The sequence below is a fragment of the Cibotium barometz genome, chromosome 13 (assembly GCF_041138505.1).
Source record: "Cibotium barometz isolate CiBa-2024 chromosome 13, ASM4113850v1, whole genome shotgun sequence".
NCBI classification, from domain to species: domain Eukaryota; kingdom Viridiplantae; phylum Streptophyta; class Polypodiopsida; order Cyatheales; family Cibotiaceae; genus Cibotium; species Cibotium barometz.
Window position 1 is genome coordinate 41,692,772 of NC_141058.1, and position 19,987 is coordinate 41,712,758.

At 54.3% G+C, this 19,987-nt stretch overlaps 1 protein-coding gene across 6 annotated transcripts in view; it reads right to left on the minus strand.

The window, feature by feature from the left end:
• Nucleotides 1-19,987, minus strand: part of LOC147632694 (AP-1 complex subunit gamma-1-like) — a 143,939-nt gene that overhangs the window by 30,149 nt on the left and 93,803 nt on the right. For 5 of the 6 annotated variants that reach the window (XM_086807513.1, XM_086807517.1, XM_086807514.1 and 2 more), the window contains exon 8: nt 238-401. The exons of the other annotated variant lie outside the window; for it this stretch is intronic. In XM_086807513.1, coding sequence (XP_086663639.1) covers nt 238-401 — 164 coding nt within the window. The remainder of the gene's footprint in view (nt 1-237; nt 402-19,987) is intronic. 6 annotated transcript variants of the gene reach the window in all.

Here is a 19,987-nt window from a genome sequence, read left to right on the forward strand (position 1 = left end):
CATTGTGCGCCCTAGCTAGTGCATGGCATACTCAATCTTAGAGTCTACCTAGATCACCATCAAAGCTCCTTGCCAAAGAGCGCGGGTGGATAAAGTTTATTTGTAAGAAGATTTAGATGTTTGTTCCCATATGTCATACTCAATAGAAATCGTTTTTTCAAGAAAAAAAGCCTTTCCTAGAATAAACAACAGCTACTTACGTTCTTGAGGGCATGATAAAAGCAACACAATACATACTTTTGTATAACAGAACATATCTTTATGGTGAGATCCCTCTTGAACTCACGATCACTGTTTTTCAAATATTCAAGAAGATCCTTTGTCAAGCTTTTCAAATTGCTTTCATTTGCCAAAGCATAGATTAATTCTAGTGCTCTCTTCCTAATCGAGACATCTGCATCCTACATGCATATTTAAAACGTTGGCAAATTTAGATCATGTCTAAAGTGAACCTAGTTACTTAGTTTCAAGTTCACACAGAATGATGTTTGATGAATCAACTGATATAGCATGATTCGTCATTTTCATTGTATCTTCATTTAATTACATGCTCAGATTCACCCCCTCAAATTTATTTGGAACAGGATCGCTGTAGTAGATATACATAGAAAGGGAATGGTACCCTGAGTGCTCAAGAATACAGTCTGTCAGGCCTCTGCCAACCTGGAATTATCCTAAATCCTGCTCCAGCTAGCCAGAATGGCATGCATGGTGTCAGTACAAATGACAAATATTGACTATACATGGAAGGTTTGGGTGCCCTCAATGGCCTTTGTGCATCTAGTCCCCAAGCCGTCAAACTCCCACTAGTCTCTTCAACTGAATACACTGCTGACTTGTCCCATCAGTAAATAAAAAAACATAATGTTTAATTTCTAGCTAGTCAGATAGTAGCTCACAACATATAAAAACACACACACACACACAGTGTTTGCATTGTTTAAGTTATGTAGAATTATATATTTTCAGTAGTATGTGTGTGTTTGTGCGGGTGGCGTGCGCATGTGCGCTTGTGTGAACTTACACAGTACTCGAGTATGTGTTAATTTGAAAAAGGTCAACACAGTAACAAAGAAAGGCCACTGTGCTATGCCATTGATAGATAATGCCTTGGAAAGAGTTTTTTTTTTTTTTTTTTTTTTTTTTTTTTTTTTTGGGGGGGGGGGGAGGGGAAAAACGATCCTTCTATTAGTTAATGAGAAAACGCCATAAGGCTACAAAGCTCACCTTACAAGGAGGGATAATAAACACAGTGAACACCGGAGCTCCACCCCCGTGGTGGCTGGCCGCTCTCTGGGGGGGGGGCTACCTAGTAGTACATGCGGGAGGTGAGAAGAGCCAAACTGGAGGCCTGTAGTGCCAAGTGACATCCTCGCCCCTCGCGATGAGGAAAGGGCCAGGCTCCCAAGTGCGGAGGAACGCCTTGCGGCGACCTCTCATGCGATTCGAGTCGCCCTGAAGTTTCCCCAGGTGTGAATGATGTCCACCCAAAGGGCCTGTATGACCTCTGCCGGTGGAGTTGCTTGGTGGTCCATGGCCTCCAGGCATCGGGCTCTCCATATGTGCCAAGCCGTCATGCTGCTGATCATCTCCCATCTGTGCCCGTCCCCCTCCTGGGAGACTGCCGAAGAGAAGTCTGGCGTCGGAACCACCGCCATCACCCTGTCAGAGACCTGGATGGTCACACTGCCAGGGACGTCCTCGTATCCAAGGGCCGGGCCGCTGTCCGTGGCCCAAGCCACCGCACCCCACGTCGCCATCATCTCACCTGGCGAGCCTGCAAAAACCATCCTGAGAGCGCGCTGCCAAACCTGCTGTGCACGTGGGCAATCCCATAAGCAGTGCCGCTGCGACTCCTGTGCATGGCCGCACCGAGGGCAGGACGCTGGGTGTCTGCCAAAAGCTAGCCAAGCCCCCACAGCCAGTCCTCTATGCGCTGTAAGCCAGAGAAAAAGCGTCACCTTCCGGGGCCGGAAGCTGGCCCAAAGGCGCTGCCAGAAGTCCCCAAGGAAGGCATGGGAGAGCCCCTGTCGCCGCCAATGCTCGACCGCCGCCGGGGTGCCCGCTGTCCTGTGCCTCTGGATCCGCCGCCCCAGCCTCGCTGTGTACTGAAAAAAGGGGGTGCCTGGGCTGGTAGGGGCCGAGTAGGGATCTCGCCAAAACCACTCGCCTAGATCCCACTGAAGGCGAATAAGAGGCCTGCTGTCCCAAGCCCATAATCTCCAAGAGTAGTCCTCCCCTATCGAGGCCGTTGAGGGGTCTACATGCCACTGTCTCTGATGAAAGCCGACCACCCGCACCCTCTGAAAGATACAACCCTGAAACTCATCCAAATCTAGTCGGGTCCTCTAAAGCTGGCCTCCCTCTCCCACCTCGAAGGTGAGTGGGGCGACTCTCTGCTGAGCCGCAGACCGCTAGAAGGATCTCATGCCGAGTAAAGACGCCCATCCACTGTGGAGGTGGAGGGCCTTGTACTGGAGTCCGCCACTCCCGGGGGATGGCCGCCTCAATGTCCTGCCTCATCAACTCTCTGCCCCTCATCCCGCTGAGTCTCCTCTCCTGAGCCTCTGGAGGCAGCTGCTGAAAACATATCCAGTCGTCTAGGGACTGGGCTGGGCCGGAGCTCAACGGGCCCCACGACACGTGAGATCGCGATCCAACCATATGACCACTGGGAAGTCGGATCAAGGGGTTCCAGATCAATGGCTACCTCAGGCGCTCCTCATCGGTGCCCGGTGGAGTCTGGAAGAGTGACGGCCTCAGATGCTCCCAGGCTCTCAGAAGGCTAGCTGCAAAACGCTCCTCGAAGCCAAGGCCCACTCCTCTGGATCGCTGCTCTGTAAAGATCCACCTGATGCTGGGGGTCCAGGGGCCGCTAAGAGAAGGAGTGCGGCTGAGAATCCTGGAAACAAGAAACTCCTTCCACGGCTCAGCGCCTGGTAGGAGGCCACGAACCACCAACTTGCCAAGCAAAGCTCGGCTCTGACAAATAGGATCAACTATGCCCAGGCCGCCTCTCTCCCTCGGCTGGGTGATCACAGCCCATGCCACCTTGGCCCTGGCGGGCCGCCCGTCGCCACCGGACCAAAGAAAGTTCCTGATGAGCCTCTGCACCTGGCCAATACACGCCTGCGAGAAGGCCCAGCAAGAAGTGATGTACCACATGGTAGCAAGCAGAACTTGGTTGGCCACAACCACTCGGCCAGCCAGAGATAAACGAGCGAAGCTTCTTCCGAATGCTCAGAAGAAGGGGGGCTATCTGCTGCTCCGGATATATGTCAATGCCCACATAGCATCCCAAATAGCGCACTGTAGTGCCGGGGGGCAGCCACTGAAACCCATCAACTGGCCTCCAAGTCGGGGGGGCACAGAACTGACCCACAACCCACACGACTTGTGCCAGTTGATCAAAGCGCCCGAAGCTCTGCAAAACCGGTCCATGGCTGAGGCGAAGCGGCGGAGGTTCTCCTCCCCTCCCTGAAGATAGACAGCAGTGTCATCCGCAAACTCCGAGTCTAGGAGCTCCTCCGTAGTGCGGATGGGGAGCTGGAGGCCCCGCAAACCTGTATCCTGTGCCGTCAAGAAAGTGCTCATGGCCTCCGCCACAAAAAGAAAAAGAAAGGGCGCCAAGGGGCACCCCTGCCGCACCGAGCGCGAGAGCTGGAACCTCTCTCCGCGCACGCCCTGTATCAGCACCTGGCTATGGGCCGATGTGTAGAGTGCAGAGACCCCACGGATCCACTGAGGGGGGAAGCCCATCCTCTCCATAGTGCCTTCCAAGAAGGCCCAGTCCACCCGATCATATGCCTTCTCGAAGTCGAGAAGGAGCACTGCTAGATCCTCCTGCCGAAATCTAGCCAAAGCTGTAGCCTCCCAGAAAGAGAAGATGTTATCCAGGATGCTCCTATCCTGGATGAAGCCTGTCTGCGTGGAGTGGATGATGTCCGGAAGGTGAGGCTGAAGCCGCCTGCTGATCGCCTTAGCTAGGACCTTGTAGGCCGTGCCTAGCAAGGTGATCGGTCTCCACTGTCTAATCTCCAGTCTCCCTCTTTAGGGATCAAGTGAATCAACCCCTCTGCCATGCTGTCCGGCATGTCTCCCGACTCCATGATCTCCTGGAATGCCAATCTGAAACCCCTATGCAAGAGACCCCAGTACCTCTGGAAGAAAGCCACTGAGAGACCGTCCTCGCCAGGGCATTTTCCCCGAGGAAGTGCCTGAAGAGCCTCCTCCAGTTCCGTATCCGAGAAGGGGGAGAGAAGGGAGTGCTGCAAATGGGCCGGCACAACCGGTCTCGTGAAGCTCCAGACTGCCTCCCGGGCCTCTCTCACCCTGTCATCTGCTGGCTCAGCAGAGAGCAGATCCCTGTAAAAATCTGTGGCGATCGCCCGAACCCTGGGGGGATCCACCACCACCTGGCCATCAGCCTGCCGAAGACGCTTGAGACCCTCTCGTCTGAAGCGAGGCCCTGTCGCCTCAAAAAAGTCTCGAGTCACTCTGTCTCCAGCCTGTGTCCAAAAAGAAGCCCGAGCATGGAATCGGAACTCCACCCTCCTCTCCTCGATGGATCTGATCTCTATGCGAGCTGACTCCATCTGCTCTGAAATCCAAGGGCTTTTAGGCTCCCTCTCCTGAAGTCTCTGAAGGGAAGCTAGACTCCTCCGCAGGCTCCTCTCCTGCTCTCTGAAAGCTTCCAGCCGGTCCAGGGCAGCCTGTCTGAGCATCCTACTGATCTCCTGCAAACCCCTGTCGAGATCGCTGGCTGCCGATCCTCTCCTGAACTGAAGCTCCTGCCAGACCTGCTCAACTCTGGTCGCAATCTCGGGCTCCTCTATGAGACAATCTGGAATCCAGATGCTCTGGCCTCGCTCTCCTCTCGTAGGGTCATCGATCTGGAGAAGCACTGGAAAGTGGTCTGAAAACAAGGAGCCTGCAAGTATATACCCCCAGTGCCACCTCTATCGCAAGCCCACTCATCAATGTAAAACCTATCGAGGCGGGAAAGGTTAACTCCTGTGGCCCGTCTATCCGAGCGCGAGAAAGATAAACTCCCCTGCAACCTGCCAAACTCCGAGAGCGTCCACGGATCCTGGCCTCTCACCTGCAGCACTAGTTCCTCCCAGGCAGCGAGTTCCGGCCCATGAATGGTCTCCTGGCTGCCCCCCATCCTGTCCTCTGCAACCTCCAGCATGTTGCAATCCCCCCCTAGGCACCAATGGTCTGCCATGGGGAGGGACTGCCTAATGGTGCTCCAGAACTCAGCTCTCCCGGTTGCCCCATTAGGGGCGTAGAAGTTGAGGAAGCCAATGCGGTCTTCCCCAACCCGAAGGATGATCCACTGCGCTCGACCCTGGACCAGAGTGCCAGAATCCACAACCTTGGATAGAAGCTGCTCGCTGACTGAGATGCATACTCCCCCTTGGTTCCCCTGGGAGCCATATGCCGGTGACCAAAAAGTGTGACTCCTGCCTGGCAAGATCTTCCCGCAGGTGCGGGTACGCCCGGCAGAAAGGTGGTGCTCTTGGATGAAAAGGATATCTATGGGTCCTCCAACGAGAGCCCTCTGGATCTCCTGGTGAAGTCTGCCCCGACCAATGTAGCAGCGAGGTCCACCAAGACCCTGGATGTTCCATGAGAGGATCCTCATGGATGAGCTATGGCAAGTGAAGCAGCCGCCACTAGCTCACCCCTCTCAGCCGGCCCGGATGAGCTGCCCTCCACTCTGTGAGTCTTGGGCGCCGGCTTGGAGGGAGAATAGTCACTATCTGTCTGGGTGCGGAGTCTCTCCAAAAAGAGGGTGACCTGTCTCTATGTCCAGCCCCACTCCGCCTTCGCCCTGTCCAGGGCATAGGCGTGAGACCAATCCTCTGCATATATGTATCGAAAGGTAGGCAGCACCCTCGGGGCGGCGTGGAGGAGAATCAGTAGCACCGCCTCAACTGAGGTGTGGACCGGATCCGCCCGCCAATCTCCTATGCCAAACAAGCTCATGCGGGCTGAGTGTAATCGGGTCTGCAATAGGTCCGTGAGCCCCAGGTCGCTGAAGTGGTGAGAAAACTCCAATATCTGATCACGCAAAACTTCCTCTACAGAGTTGCAATCCCATGCTGTGTCTGGGGCAACACTGAGAGGAAAGGAGAAGGCCACCATGCTGCTCACCACTGAGGGAGAACGAGAGGGATGGCACACCACGCAAACTCGCAAGGGTGCGACCAGTGTCTCAAACGGGCCAGCATCCAGCTGGAGACACTTGAAAAAACCATAATCCACTGGGAGCCCCATCACTCGCAGGGGCCCCCCAAGGGAGGCTGGAGAGAACTCTGTGGCGGGCGAAGCTATGATCGCCATCTCCACCGGCCCGGAGTGGCGGTGGAACAGCCGCTGAACTGAGCTCTGGCCTACCCAACTGCGCTGCCCCGGGGCAGTGGGTGGTCTGGAGGAGTATCTTGGAGAGGCCGAAGGAGGGATGGAGGCTTGCGGAGAGGAGGGGGGAGAGCAAGGAGAGGGTGGAGAGGCATCTGCCAGAGGAGAGGTGTCAGGGGGGGCCGCCGGGGGAGGCGGGAGGGGGAGAGGGGAGGGAGGGAGTGCTCTCCGAGTGAAGGGAAGAGGGGCCAGGGGTCGTAGAGTGCGGCCCGGGATCCTCAGGAATCTGCTCCATGGAGGGGGCGGGGCCCCCCGCGGGGGGAGGCGGGGGGAGGCGGGAGCGGGGTCTCCACGTGAGGGGCTCCACCGTCGCCCTCAACGGGCACTGAGACTGAATCCTCGTCCATCGGAGTGGGACCTGCTGGCCGCCTATCCCTGACTGGAGCATAAGTGCGGGTAGGTGCCTGTCCGCCAGCCTGTCCACCAGCCTGTCCGCCAGCCTGCGGGCCGGGCGTTTCCGCCGGCGAACCTCCTGCCATCCGCCAGCCTCCTGGGACTGCGCGGCATCCTCCGCCGGGGCCTGCTCGTCAGATGATGGCGCCTGCTGAGACGAGCCAGGGATGTCCGGTCTCTGAGGTGGATGACCACCCCTCTGGCCTCCTAAAGGGGGTCCAGAGGCGGCAGAGCGTGAAGGATGAGCCCCCTTGCGGGGACAAGCGCGTGCGAGGTGGCCCATCTCCCGACAGATGTAGCACTGGCCGGGGAGGCCCGAATACTCCACGCGCTGTATCAGATGTCCTCCAGAAAGACAAGGGAGGAGGATCGTCTTCGGGAGGGACTCCGGTGACGGAACCACAACACGAATGGCCGGGAGTCCTGCTGCCCGAGCTATCACTGAGGCCGCTGTCTGAGGCGTCTCCACCATCTGCCCGAACGCCTTGCCAATGGATGACAAGAGGGGCAAGTACTCCCTGCGGAGTCCACGAAAGCAGATAGTGATGGGGAAACCTGTCGCGCCTGCTAGCGGGTCAGAAGCGGGTCGAAACCGTGAGTCCATCGCGCCAGGAACGCCCGGGATGAGCGGAGGGCAATGGGGCTCCGAGCCAGCACCGTCTGAGCCGCCTAGGGGGACTCAAAATCCACCTGGTAGTAGCCACGTCCCAAAAAATCGACGCTGACGATCTTGGCAGGCACGCCAACGAGGCTGCCTTGCAGAAGGTCGCGAAGCTCTCTCCGCATCGGACGGCTACCCACTATCTTGCAGACCAAACAAACAACTGTGGAAACAAACAACTGCTGATCTGCAGCTGTGAACTCCAGACGGAGACCGGAATCGGCAGGGGTAGTCGGAGCGGCTTCCATGGAGTCCTCCAGAAGGAAAAGGCTAGAAACCGGGTCACCAACGGGAGGGACACAGCCCTACGAGGAAACGGAGAGGCGGAAGGTGCGAGGATAGCGGGGGCGGAGCGGGGGGAGGGGGGAGGGGGGAGCTGAGGGGGGGGGGGGGGGGGGGGGGGGGGGGGGGGGGGGGGAGCTAACGGTGGGCGGAAGGGCTAGACGGAGGGGGAGGCGAGGAAGTAGGCGGGGGGAAAGGCCGCGAAGCGTAGGAGAAGGCGGGGGGGGGGGGGAAGGCGGGGCAGAGATGGCGCGGGGGAGAGATGGCTCGGGGGCGAGAAGGCGGGGGAGGAAGCGAGGGAGGAGGCGGGGGGGGGAGAGATGGCGGGGGAGGAAGCGAGGAATGAGGCGGGGGAGGAGAAGGCGGGGGGGGGGAGATGGTGGGGGAGGAGGCGAGGAAGGAGGCGGGGGAGAGATGCGGAGGAGAGGCGGGGGACGGGGGGGGGGGGGGGGGGGGGGGGGGGGGGAGAAGGTGGCGCGCGACGGCGAGGGGCAGCGGGGGGAGGGTAGACGGGAGGGGGGGGGATGGGCGTAGCTCGCAGGAGCAGATTGCGCAGCGTGCACCTCAGGATCAGGAGCTGTGATACATCATTGTGAACACCTCCTTGGAAAGAGTAATTGGGGCCTAATTCTTTAGATAAATCCTTTAGGTACAGTTGGGTCTCTTCTAAACCCAAGGACATGCAAAAGACAACTTCGCAACTCCATGAAACACCTTTGCCTCAAGATTATTCCATTTAGTCTTTCAAATGGGCCTTCTACCTTCCATAGTCTTATACCAGCACAAATTTGATACTGAGCATCAAGTTAGAGTTGAAACCCCACCTTTCTTGTTGGGGTAAAGGCACTATGCCCACCCTTATAGTGTGTACAAGCCCATAAGTTTTAGTACATAGTACACTTAGTACTTTTAATGTACTAAGTGCACTATGTGTACTAGTGCAATATACATGTGTGATAGGGGAGTCACACACTCATGCCTCATGAGTTGACTTATCCCCACAACTCTCTCTCTCTCTCCCTTGTTGTTTCTCTGTGTATGTCTCCCACATGACCTAATTCCTGATTCTCCCACACAACTGGTATTAGAGCTAGAGGGAGGTTTGCCCAGCCAATCAGGCGCATAGCTGGCGAAGCTCCAACTCGTTGAAGAAAGCACGATGACCAGCATCTGTCCAGTGGCGCTAGAAGGAGGTTTGCCCAGCCAAGCAGGTGTTAGAAGCTGCCATGACAGGCAGCGCAGCATAGCAACACACACCACAGGGCAGCCATTTCTCCGTTGAACCAGTTGCATCAACCGGGTGTGTAAAAGCATCAGGCGGGTGTGTACACGCAAGTGGAGCAGGCTGCGTACCATAACCAGGAGCGTACACAAGGCGTGAGTAAGCGAGTCAGAGGTCCAGTCGGCTGCAACGCCTACGTGGTAGTGATCCGCGTAAGTAGGCGAATACACAAGGCGTGGTGGTCAGGCGAATACACAAGGCGTAAGTAAGCGAATCGTAGGCCCTTCGCTCCTCGTCACCTTCCCCACGGCGATTCAACACCTGCCCGACTACAATGCGATTCAAATCGTAGGCCCTTCCCTTCCTCGTCATTGAGTTCGACACCTGCATGGGCCACCTCCAGAAACTCCTCTCGGTCGCAATTGGGAGGCAAGTTCCATAGCTTGAGCTTGGTCGCCTTCAGCAATTCAACCAGAACTCCTCAGCTATTGCCTACCTGCACAACAAGCAGCATCATCATCACCCCTTTTCCTGCAACAACAAAACCCGCCTGCAAGTCAGAGAAAAATCAGAAAATTACAAGGTATTTTCCTCAATTTTTTTTTGGGATTTGCAATTGAGCAAGTACAATCAACAATTGAGCAGGTACAGGTGCCCAATTGCTCAATTTTTGAGCAAAATTGGGTGACATTGGTCACAATCAGGATCAATTTGCAGGAAGTTGGTCACAATCAGGATCAATTTGCAGGAAATTGGATGTCGAAATTTGGGGTTTTTGATGTAATTGTGCAATTAAGCACTCATACATGCTGTATGATGTGAGAAATCGCACATTTGGGCAAAATTGCAGCAAATTGCAGTGCAAATCAAGGGGCTTTTGTGCCGATTGGGTTGATTTGCATGCAGGCACTCGCAGTTGATGCTGTGGATAATGTGTTGATGCCTTACAAGCACTCAATGTGCCTGTAAATCAAGGGGCTTTCATGTATTGGATGTATATGTGGCCAGGGGGAAGCATCGTGAACACTCTGGATGCCTTCATGTGCGTCAATGTACCATGTATGATCAGAAATTGATCTTAAATCAAGGGGCTTTTCAAGATTTTATGCTTGTTGAGCTTGGCAAAGCAGCAGGCAAGACATTTATGCCTTGAATCCTCAAAAATCAGCTTGCAGTCAAGGGGCTTTTGCCCAATTTCTGTTCGGGACTGTTGTATGCAGTGTACGGGACTGTAAAAGTCTGATTTTCACTCATTTGGACAGCCAAGAGAGCATTTATTGCTATTGTACCTGCTGGTACAGATTTGGCACAGCTTTGTGCAAGTTTTGGCATGGCTGTACACTGTTTTGAGTGACCAAAAGGTTCAATTTCAGCTGCTGTACTTGCCGGTACAGGTTTGGTACATTATTGGTGAGCACTTAGTACTGCTGTACAGTACTTTGGAAGGGCAACAAAGCACATTTAAGGTGCTGTCCAAAATCTGCAGCAACCAGATTTTGGTGATTTCATCACATAAAGTGGGAGAAAAGTTGCATTTGTGCTTCCGCAGTGGGAGATAAAGCATGGGAGAATAACCGTGAGCACTTTGTGTGCTTTTGGTGCAGTGTTTGCACATTTTGCAGGGAGTCAGGCATTGACAGGTTGCATTTTGCTATGGCAACCACAGGTGAGAGCTCTTCATTGCTTCACATCAAGAAGCTTGAAGGCTCACATAACTATGATATTTGGCAAACCCAGTGCTATAATGTGTTGCTCCAGAAAAAGCAACACAAGCCTATCAAAGAAAGGGGTGTGATGCCCGCTTCTCTTACTGCTGAAGAGTGGGAAGATATGGATGAGCTGGCAAGATCTACTATCATGTTGTCTGTGTCAGACTCGTTACTTTTCAGCATTCGTGAAGAGAAGATAGCTTGGGGAATGTGGTAGAGATTGCAGGACTTGTTGCCCAACAAAGTGCCTCAAGCAAAGTGTATTGGTTGAAGAAACTCATAGGTCTTCAGATGAAGGAAGGGGCGTCTATGACAGCCCATCTAAATGAGTTTAATGGTATTGTCAGCCAGGTCATTAATCAAAAGTTGGCAATGGACGATGAGTTCAAAGCCACTTTTCTGTTATGCACTTTGCCAGAGAGTTGGGACACATTCAGGACAGCCACTAGCAATTCGCATGCTATGCTGTCATATGCAGATGTTGAGGGTGCTCTTCTTCAAGAAGAGATGAATAGGAAAAACAACTCTGTTGGAAAGTCCAATGCAATGAATGCACGTGGGAGATCCCAGCAAAGGGGGAAAAGCCAAGAAAGGGGAAGGAGCAAGTCTCGCTCCAAAAAGGATTTGGAATGCCATTATTGTGGCAAGAAGGGACACATTAAAAAGCAATGCTACAAATGGAAAAATGATCAAAAAGAAAAGGGAAAAGGCAAAGACAAAGAGAAAGATGAAGCCAAAGATGTAAAGCCAAAGGGCAAAAGTGGAGTCAAGATTGAAGAAATCAATGTGTCACATGCAGGTGGCAGTGAGGATGAGGTCCTATTTACTTCTTCACTTGATGCCCATTCACTTCTTACAGGTGGTCATGGTATGCACTCATGGATCATTGATTCAGGTGCCTCCTTTCATGTCACAGGTTGCAGAGACTTGTTTGTCAGGTATACTGCTGGCAATGAAGGAGTGGTTTATTTGGGTGATAACCATGCATGCAAGATTCTTGGCAGAGGTGATGTGAGGCTTGTGTTTTCAGATGGCTCACAACTTATGCTCCATGATGTCAGGCATGTGCCTGAGATCAAGAAGAACCTGCTTTCTACTGGACAGCTTGATGATGCTGATTATGTTACCACATTTGGTAGTGGAAAGTGGAAAATTAGTAAGGGCTCACTGGTTGTTGCCAGAGGCTCTAAGGTGGACACTCTTTATTTCATGCATGCAGGTGTTTGTCACCATGCTAATGTAAATGCAACCGAGCTGCCGGAAATTTCTGTGGCATAGCCGGTTGGGACACATGAGTGTCAAAGGAATGGAGCAATTGTCTCGTTTGGGTTACTTGCCTTCTCTAAAGTTTTCAAGTTTTCAGTTTTGTGAGCATTGTATATATGGTAGGCAACTACAGTGCCCCCACAAGAAAGCTCTTGGACAGAAAGATGCTCAGTTAGAGCTTGTGCATACAGATGTATGTGAGATGCCTCAGCTTTCTTTGGGAGGGGCAAAATATTTTGTCTTTCATTGATGATGCCACACGCAAGGTGTGGGTTTATCCTCTTCGTTTGAAGAGTGATACATTCTCAGTGTTTGAGAAGTTTGTTGCTCTTGTTGAGAATCAAACTGGCAAAACACTGAAGGCTTTGCGTTCCGACAATGGTGGAGAGTACATGTCCAAACAGTTTCAGGACTTTTGTGATGCTAAAGGCATCAAGAGGGAGCTCTCTACTCCTTATGATCCTCCACAAAACGGGACAGCAGAGAGGATGAACAGGACCATACAGGAGAAGGTCCGTTCTATGTTGTCACATGCTGCGTTACCTCATGGTTTTTGGGCTGAAGCTGTTATGACAGCCGTTCACCTTATAAACAGGTCACCTAACACGAGGCTTGGTGGGAAAGTGCCAGAGGAAGTATGGACAGGGAAGCCTCCGTCATACAAGCACTTGAGAGTGTTTGGTTGCGTTGCGTACGTGCACATACGCAGGGAAATGCGCACCAAACTTGATCCTAAGTCTCACAAATGCATATTCCTAGGATATGGTGACAGAGGTGAAATGGGGTATAGACTTTGGGATCCCATGAATAGAAAGATCATACGCAGCAATGATGTCATTTTTGATGAAACATGCATGTATAAGGAGCCTGCAAGGCAACAGGAGCCTGGCAGAGTCATCTTTGATGATGATGGACATCATGGACAACAACAAAGGGCTGTAAATCAGCCATTACAGCAGGAAAACCAGCCCTTAAATGGTGCTGAAAATGGTCCAAATGGACAGCCAGAGATGGCAGAAGATATCCCTATGGATATACCACAGTTAGAGGAGATACCGGGCATGATATTTCAGCCTTATGGCATGGAACAGGAGCCACCAATGGGTGATATGCAGGCTGGACAGCAACCTGCAAATGATGGTCATTGGGTACGGAGGTCCACTAGACCCTCCAGAGCCCCTGACAGGTTTGTTCCAGGGGTTGACTATTTGATGCTTACTGACTGTGGGGAGCCCTCATGTTATAAGGAGGCTTTACAGAGGGCAGACAAAGCTCTATGGGAGCGTGCCATGAAGTCAGAGATGGATTCTCTGCATAAAAATGGAACTTGGAAGTTGGTGCATTTGCCTGCAGGCAAGAAGGTTTTGCCATGCAAGTGGGTATACAGGCTCAAAGTTGCATCAGATGCAAAGCCAAGATACAAAGCCAGGTTAGTGGCTAAGGGCTTCAAGCAAGAATATGGTGTGGACTTTGAGGAGATCTTCTCTCCAGTGGTCAAAATGACCACACTTAGAGCTGTGTTAGCTTTGGTTGCGCATGATGATCTGGACTTGATTCAGATGGATGTGAAGACTGCTTTTCTTCACGGTGATCTCCATGAGGAGATATATATGCAGCAGCCAGAGGGTTATGCAGTGAGTGGAAAAGAGAAGCTTGTATGCAAGCTGAAAAAGAGTCTTTATGGGCTCAAACAGGCACCAAGGGAATGGTATCACAAATTTGATACATTCATGAAATCTCAGAAATTCAGGAGAAGTGACATAGATCACTGCTTGTACACCAAGAAAGCCTTGGATGGCAGTCTATTGATCCTCATCTTGTATGTTGATGATATGTTGATTGCTGGGAAATCTCGTAAGGAGATGGATACCTTGAAGCAGAGGCTGCATCAAACCTTTGATATGAAGGATTTGGGTGATGCAAATCACATCTTGGGTATGCGGATACTTCGGGACAGAAATCAGCATGTGTTGTATTTGTCTCAGAAGGAATACATTGGCAAAGTCTTGCAAAGGTTCAATATGGACGGGGGGAAGAAGACTAGTACTCCTTTGCCTCCATATGTGAAACTCAGTGCTATGGACAGCCCACAGTCAGATAGTGGCAGGGCTGAAATGGCCAAGATTCCGTATGCTTCAGCTTGTGGCAGTCTCATGTATGCCATGGTTGCTACTAGGCTGGACATTGCATTTGCAGTGGGAGTGGTTTCTAGATACATGGCCAACCCTGGCAAGAAGCATTGGAAAGCAGTGAAAGGTGTCATGAGATACCTGAAGGGCACACAGGATATGTGCATTTGCTTTGGCAAACAGGATGCATTAGTGCATGGTTACACGGATTCGGATTATGCTGGTCATCCAGATAACCGGAAGTCTACTACCGGTTATGTGTTTACATTCATAGGAGGTGCTGTGTCATGGATATCCAGGATGCAGAAGTGCACTGCCTTATCTACTACAGAGGCCGAGTATATTGCAGCCACAGACGCTTGCAAGGAGGCATTATGGCTATCTCGGTTAGTGGTTGATTTGGGTTATACAGGGGATATTCCATTGTTGCATTGTGACAGTCAGAGTGCCATCCAGTTGGTAAAGAACCCTGTCTTTCATGCAAAGACGAAGCATGTGGATGTGAAGTATCACTTCATCAGAGAGGTGATAGAGAACAAGCAAATTCAGCTTGTTTTTTTTTTTTTTTTTCCCGGGAAAAAGATCCTTCTATTAGTTAATGAGAAAACGCCATAAGGCTACAAAGCTCACCTCGCAAGGAGGGATAAAACACAGTGAACTCCTGAGCTCCACCCCCGTGGCTGGCCGCTCTCTGGGGGGGGCTACCTAGTAGTACATATGGGAGGTGAGAAAAGCCAGACTGGAGGCCTGTAGTGCCAAGTGACATCCTCGCCCCTCGCGGTGAGAAAAGGGCCAGGGTGCCAAGTGCGGAGGAAAGCCTTGCGGCGCCCTCTCATGCGATCCGAGTCGCCCTGGAGTTTCCCCCAGTGTCCTCTCAAGGTGTGAATGATGTCCACCTAGAGGGCCTGTATGACCTCCGCCGGTGGAGTCGCCTGGCGGTCAATGGCCTCCCTGCATCGGGCTCTCCATATGTGCCAAGCCGTCATGCTGCTGATCATCTCCCATCTGTGCCCGACCCCCTCCTGAGGGGCTGCCGAAGAGAAGTCTGGCGTCGGAACCACCGCCATCGCCCTGTCAGAGACCTGGACGGTCGCGCTGCCAGGGACGTCCTCATATCCAAGGGCCGGGCCGCTGTCCGTGGCCCAAGCCACCGCACCCCACGACACCAGCATCTCACCTGGTGAGCCTGCAAAAACCATCCTGAGAGCGCGCTGCCAGACCTGCTGTGCCTATGGGCAATCCCATAAGCAGTGCCGCTGCGACTCCTGTGCATGGCCGCACCGAGGGCAGGACGCTGGGTGTCTGCCAAAAGCTAGCCAAGCCCCCACAGCCAGTCCTCTATGCGCTGTGAGCCAGAGAAAAAGCGTCACCTTCCGGGGCCGGAAGCTGGCCCAAAGGCGCTGCCAGAAGTCCCTAAGAAAGGCAGGGGAGAGCCCCTGTCGCCGCCAATGCTCGGCCGCCGCCGGGGTGCTCGCTATCCTGTGCCTCTGAATCCGCCGCCCCAGCCTCGCTGTGTACTGAAAAAAGGGGATGCCTGTAGGGGCCAAGTAGGGATCTCGCCAAAACCACTCACCTGGATCCCACTGAAGGCGAATAAGAGGCCTGCTGTCCCAAGCCCATAATCTCCAAGAACAGTCCTCCCCTATCGAGGCCGGTGAGGGGTCTACATGCCACTGTCGCTGATGAAAGCCGACCACCCGCACCCTCTGAAGAATACAACCCTGGAGCCCATCCAAATCTAGTCGTGTCCTCTGAAGCTGGCCACCCTCTCCCACCTCGAAAGTGAGTGGGGCGACTCTCTCCGCTGTGCCGCAGACCGCTAGAAGGATCTCATGCCGAGTAAAGACACCCATCCACTGTGGAGGTGGAGGGTCCTGTACTGGGGTCCGCCACTCCCGGGGGATGGCCGCCTCAATGTCCTGTCTCATCAACTCTCTGCCCCTCATCCCACTGAGTCTCCTCTCCTGAGCCTCTAGAGGCAGCTGCTGAAAACATATCCAGTCGTCTAGGGACTGGGCTGGGCCGGAGCTCAACGGGCCCCACGACACGTGAGACCGCGATCCAACCAAATGGCCACTGGGAAGTCGAATCAAGGGGTTCCAGATCAATGGCTGCTCAGGCGCTCCTCATCGGTGCCCGGAGGAGTCTGGAAGAGTGACGGCCTCAGATGCGACCAGGCCCTCAGAAGGCTAGCTGCAAAACGCTCCTCGAAGCCAAGGTCCACTCCTCTGGATCGCTGCTCTGTAAAGATCCACCTAATGCTGGGGGTCCAGGGGCCGCTAAGAGAAGGGGTGCGGCTGAGCATCCTGGAGACAAGAAACTCCTTCCACGGCTCAGCGCCTGGCAGGAGGCCACGAACTACCAACTTGCCAAGCAATGCTCGGCTTTGGCAAATAGGATCAACAATGCCCAGGCCGCCTCTCTCCCTCGGCTGAGTGATCACCGCCCATGCCACCTTGGCCCTGGCGGCCGCCCGTCGCCACCGGACCAAAGAAAGTTCCTGATGAGCCGCTGCACCTGGCCAATGCATGCCCGAGAGAAGGCCCAGCAGGAAGTGATGTACCACATAGTAGCAAGCAGAACCTGGTTGGCCACAACTACTCGGCCAGCCAGAGATAAACGAGCGGTACTCCAATACAGAAGCTTCTTCCGAATGCTCAGAAGAAGGGGGGCTATCTGCTGCTCCGGAGATATGTCAATGCCCACATAACATCCCAAATAACGCACTGTAGTGCCGGGGGGCAGCCACTGAAAACCGTCAACTGGCCTCCAAGTCGGGGGGGGGCATAGAGCTGACCCACAGCCCACACGACTTGTGCCAGTTGATCAAAGCGCCCGAAGCTCTGCAAAACCTGTCCATGGCTAAGGCGAAGCGGCGGAGGTTCTCCTCACCTCCCTGAAGATAGACAGCGGTGTCATCCGCAAACTCCGAGTCTAGGAGCTCCTCCGAGGTACGGATGGGAAGCTGGAGGCCCCGCAAACCTGTATCCTGTGCCGTCAAAAAAGTGCTCATGGCCTCCGCCACAAAAAGAAAAAGAAAGGGCGCTAAGGGACACCCCTGCCGCACCGAGCGCGAGAGCTGGAACCTCTCTCCGCGCACGCCCTGTATCAGCACCTGGCTATGAGCCGATGAGTAGAGTGCAGAGACCCCACGGATCCACTGAGGGGGGAAGCCCATCCTCTCCATAGTGCCTTCCAAGAAGGCCCAGTCCACCCGATCATATGCCTTCTCGAAGTCGAGAAGGAGCACTGCCAGATCCTCCTGTCGAAATCTAGCCAGAGCCGTAGCCTCCCAGAAGGAGAAAATGTTATCCAGAATGCTCCTATCCTGGATGAAGCCAGTCTGCGTGGAGTGGATGATGTCCGGAAGGTGAGGCTGAAGCCGCCTGCTGATCGCCTTAGCTAGGACCTTGTAGGCCGTGCCTAGCAAGGTGATCGGTCTCCACTGTCTAATCTCCAGTCTGTCTCCTCCCTCTTTGGGGATCAAGTGGATCAACCCCTCAGCCATGCTGTCCGGCATGACTCCTGACTCCATAATCTCCTGGAAAGCCAATCTGAAGCCCCTGTGTAAGAGACCCCAGTACCTCTGGAAGAAAGCCACCGAAAGACCGTCCTCTCCTGGGCATTTGCCCCGAGGTAATGCCTGAAGAGCCTCCTCCAGTTCCGTATCCGAGAAGGGGGAGAGAAGGGAGTGCTGTAAATGGGCCGGCACAACCGGTCTCGTGAAGCTCCAGACTGCCTCCCGAGCCTGTCTCACCCTCTCATCTGCTGGCTCAGCAGAGAGAAGGTCCCTGTAAAAATCTGTGGCTATAGCCCGAACCCTGGGGGGATCCACCACAACCTGGCCATCAGCCTGCCGGAGACGCCTGAGACCCTCTCGTCTGAAGCGAGGCCCTGTCGCCTCAAAGAAATCTCGAGTCACTCTGTCCCCAGCCTGTGTCCAAAAGGAAGCCCGAGCATGGAATCGGAACTCCATCCTCCTCTCCTCGATGGATCTGATCTCCGTGCGAGCTGACTCCATCTGCTCTGAGATCCAAGGGCTCGTAGGATCCCTCTCCTGGAGTCTCTGGAGGGACGCTAGACTCCTCCGTAGGCTCCTCTCCTGCTCTCTGAAAGCCTCCAGCCGGTCCAAGGCAGCCTGTCTGAGCATCTGGCTGATCTCCTGCAAGCCACTGGCAAGATCGCTGGCTGCCGATCCTCTCCTAAACTGCAGCTCCTGCCAGACCTGCTCAACTCTGATCGCAATCTCGGGCTCCTCTATGAGACAATCTGGAATCCGGACGCTCTGGCCCTGCTCTCCTCTCGTGGGGTCCTCGATCTGGAGAAGCACTGGATAGTGGTCTGAAAACGAGGAGCCTGCAAGTATGCCCACTGTGCCACCTCTATCACAGGCCCACTCATCAATGTAAAACCTGTCGATGCGGGATAGGTTAACCCCTGTGGCCCGTCTATCCGAGCGCGAGAAAGATAGGCTCCCCTGCAACCTGCCAAACTCCGGGAGAGTCCACGGATCCTGGCCTCTCACCTGAAGCACTAGTTCCTCCCAGGCAGCTAGCTCCGGCCCATGAATGGTCTCCTGGCTGCCCCCCATCCTGTCCTCTGCATCCTCCAGCATGTTGCAATCCCCTCCGAGGCACCAGTGGTCTGCCAAGGGGAGGGCTGCCTAATGGTGCTCCAGAACTCGGCTCTCCCGGTCGCCCCATTAGGGGCGTAGAAGTTGAGGAAGCCAATGCGGTCTTCCCCAACCCGAAGGATGATCCACTGCGCACGACCCTGGACCAGAATGCCAGAGTCCACAACTTCAGATAGAAGCTGCTCGCTGACTGAGATGCATACTCCACCCTGGTTCCCCTGGGAGCCATATGCCGGTGACCAAAAAGTGTGACTCCTGCCTGGCAAGATCTTCCCGCAGGTGCGGGTACGCCCGGCAGAAAGGTGGTGCTCCTGGATGAAAAGGATATCGATGGGTCCTCCAACGAGAGCCCTCTGGATCTCCTGGCGAAGTCTGCCCCGGCCAATGTAGCAGCGATGTCCACCGAGACCCTGGATGTTCCATGAGAGGATCCTCATGGATGAGCTATGGCAAGTGAAGCAGCCTCCACTGGCTCACCCCTCTCAGCCGGCCCGGATGATCTGCCCTCCACTCTGTGAGTCTTGGGCGCCGGCTTGGAGGGAGAATAATCACTGTCTGTCCGGGTGCGGAGTCTCTCCAAAAAGAGGGTGACCTGTCTCTGTGTCCAGCCCCACTCCGCCTTCGCCCTGTCCAGGGCATAGGCGTGAGACCAATCCTCTGCATATATGTATCTAAACGTAGGCTGCACCCTCGGGGCGGCATGGAGGAGAATCAGAAGCACCGCCTCAACTGAGGTGTGGACCGGATCCGCCCGCCAGTCTCCTATACCAAACAGGCTCATGCGGGCTGAGTGTAATCGGGTCTGCAATAGGTCCGTGAGCCCCAAGTCACTGAAGTGGTGAGAAAACTCCAGTATCTGATCACGCAAAACTTCCTCTACTGAGTTGCAATCCCATGCTGTGTCTGGGGCAACACTGAGAGGAAAGGAGAAAGCCACCATGCTGCTCACCACAGAGGGAGAACGAGAGGGATGGCACACCACGCAAACTCGCAAGGGCGCGACCAGTGTCTCGAACGGGCCAGCATCCAGCTGGAGGCACCTGAAAAAACCGTAATCCACTGGTAGTCCCATCACTCGCGGGGGCCCCCCAGGGGAGGCTGGAGAGAACTCTGTGGGGCGGGCGAGGCGAGGATCGCCATCTCCACCGGCCCGGAGTGGCGGTGGAACAGCCGCTGGACTGAGCTCTGGCCTACCCAGCTGCGCTGCCCCGGGGCAGTGGGTGGTCTGGCGAAGTATCGTGGAGAGGCCGAGGGAGGGATGGGGGCTCG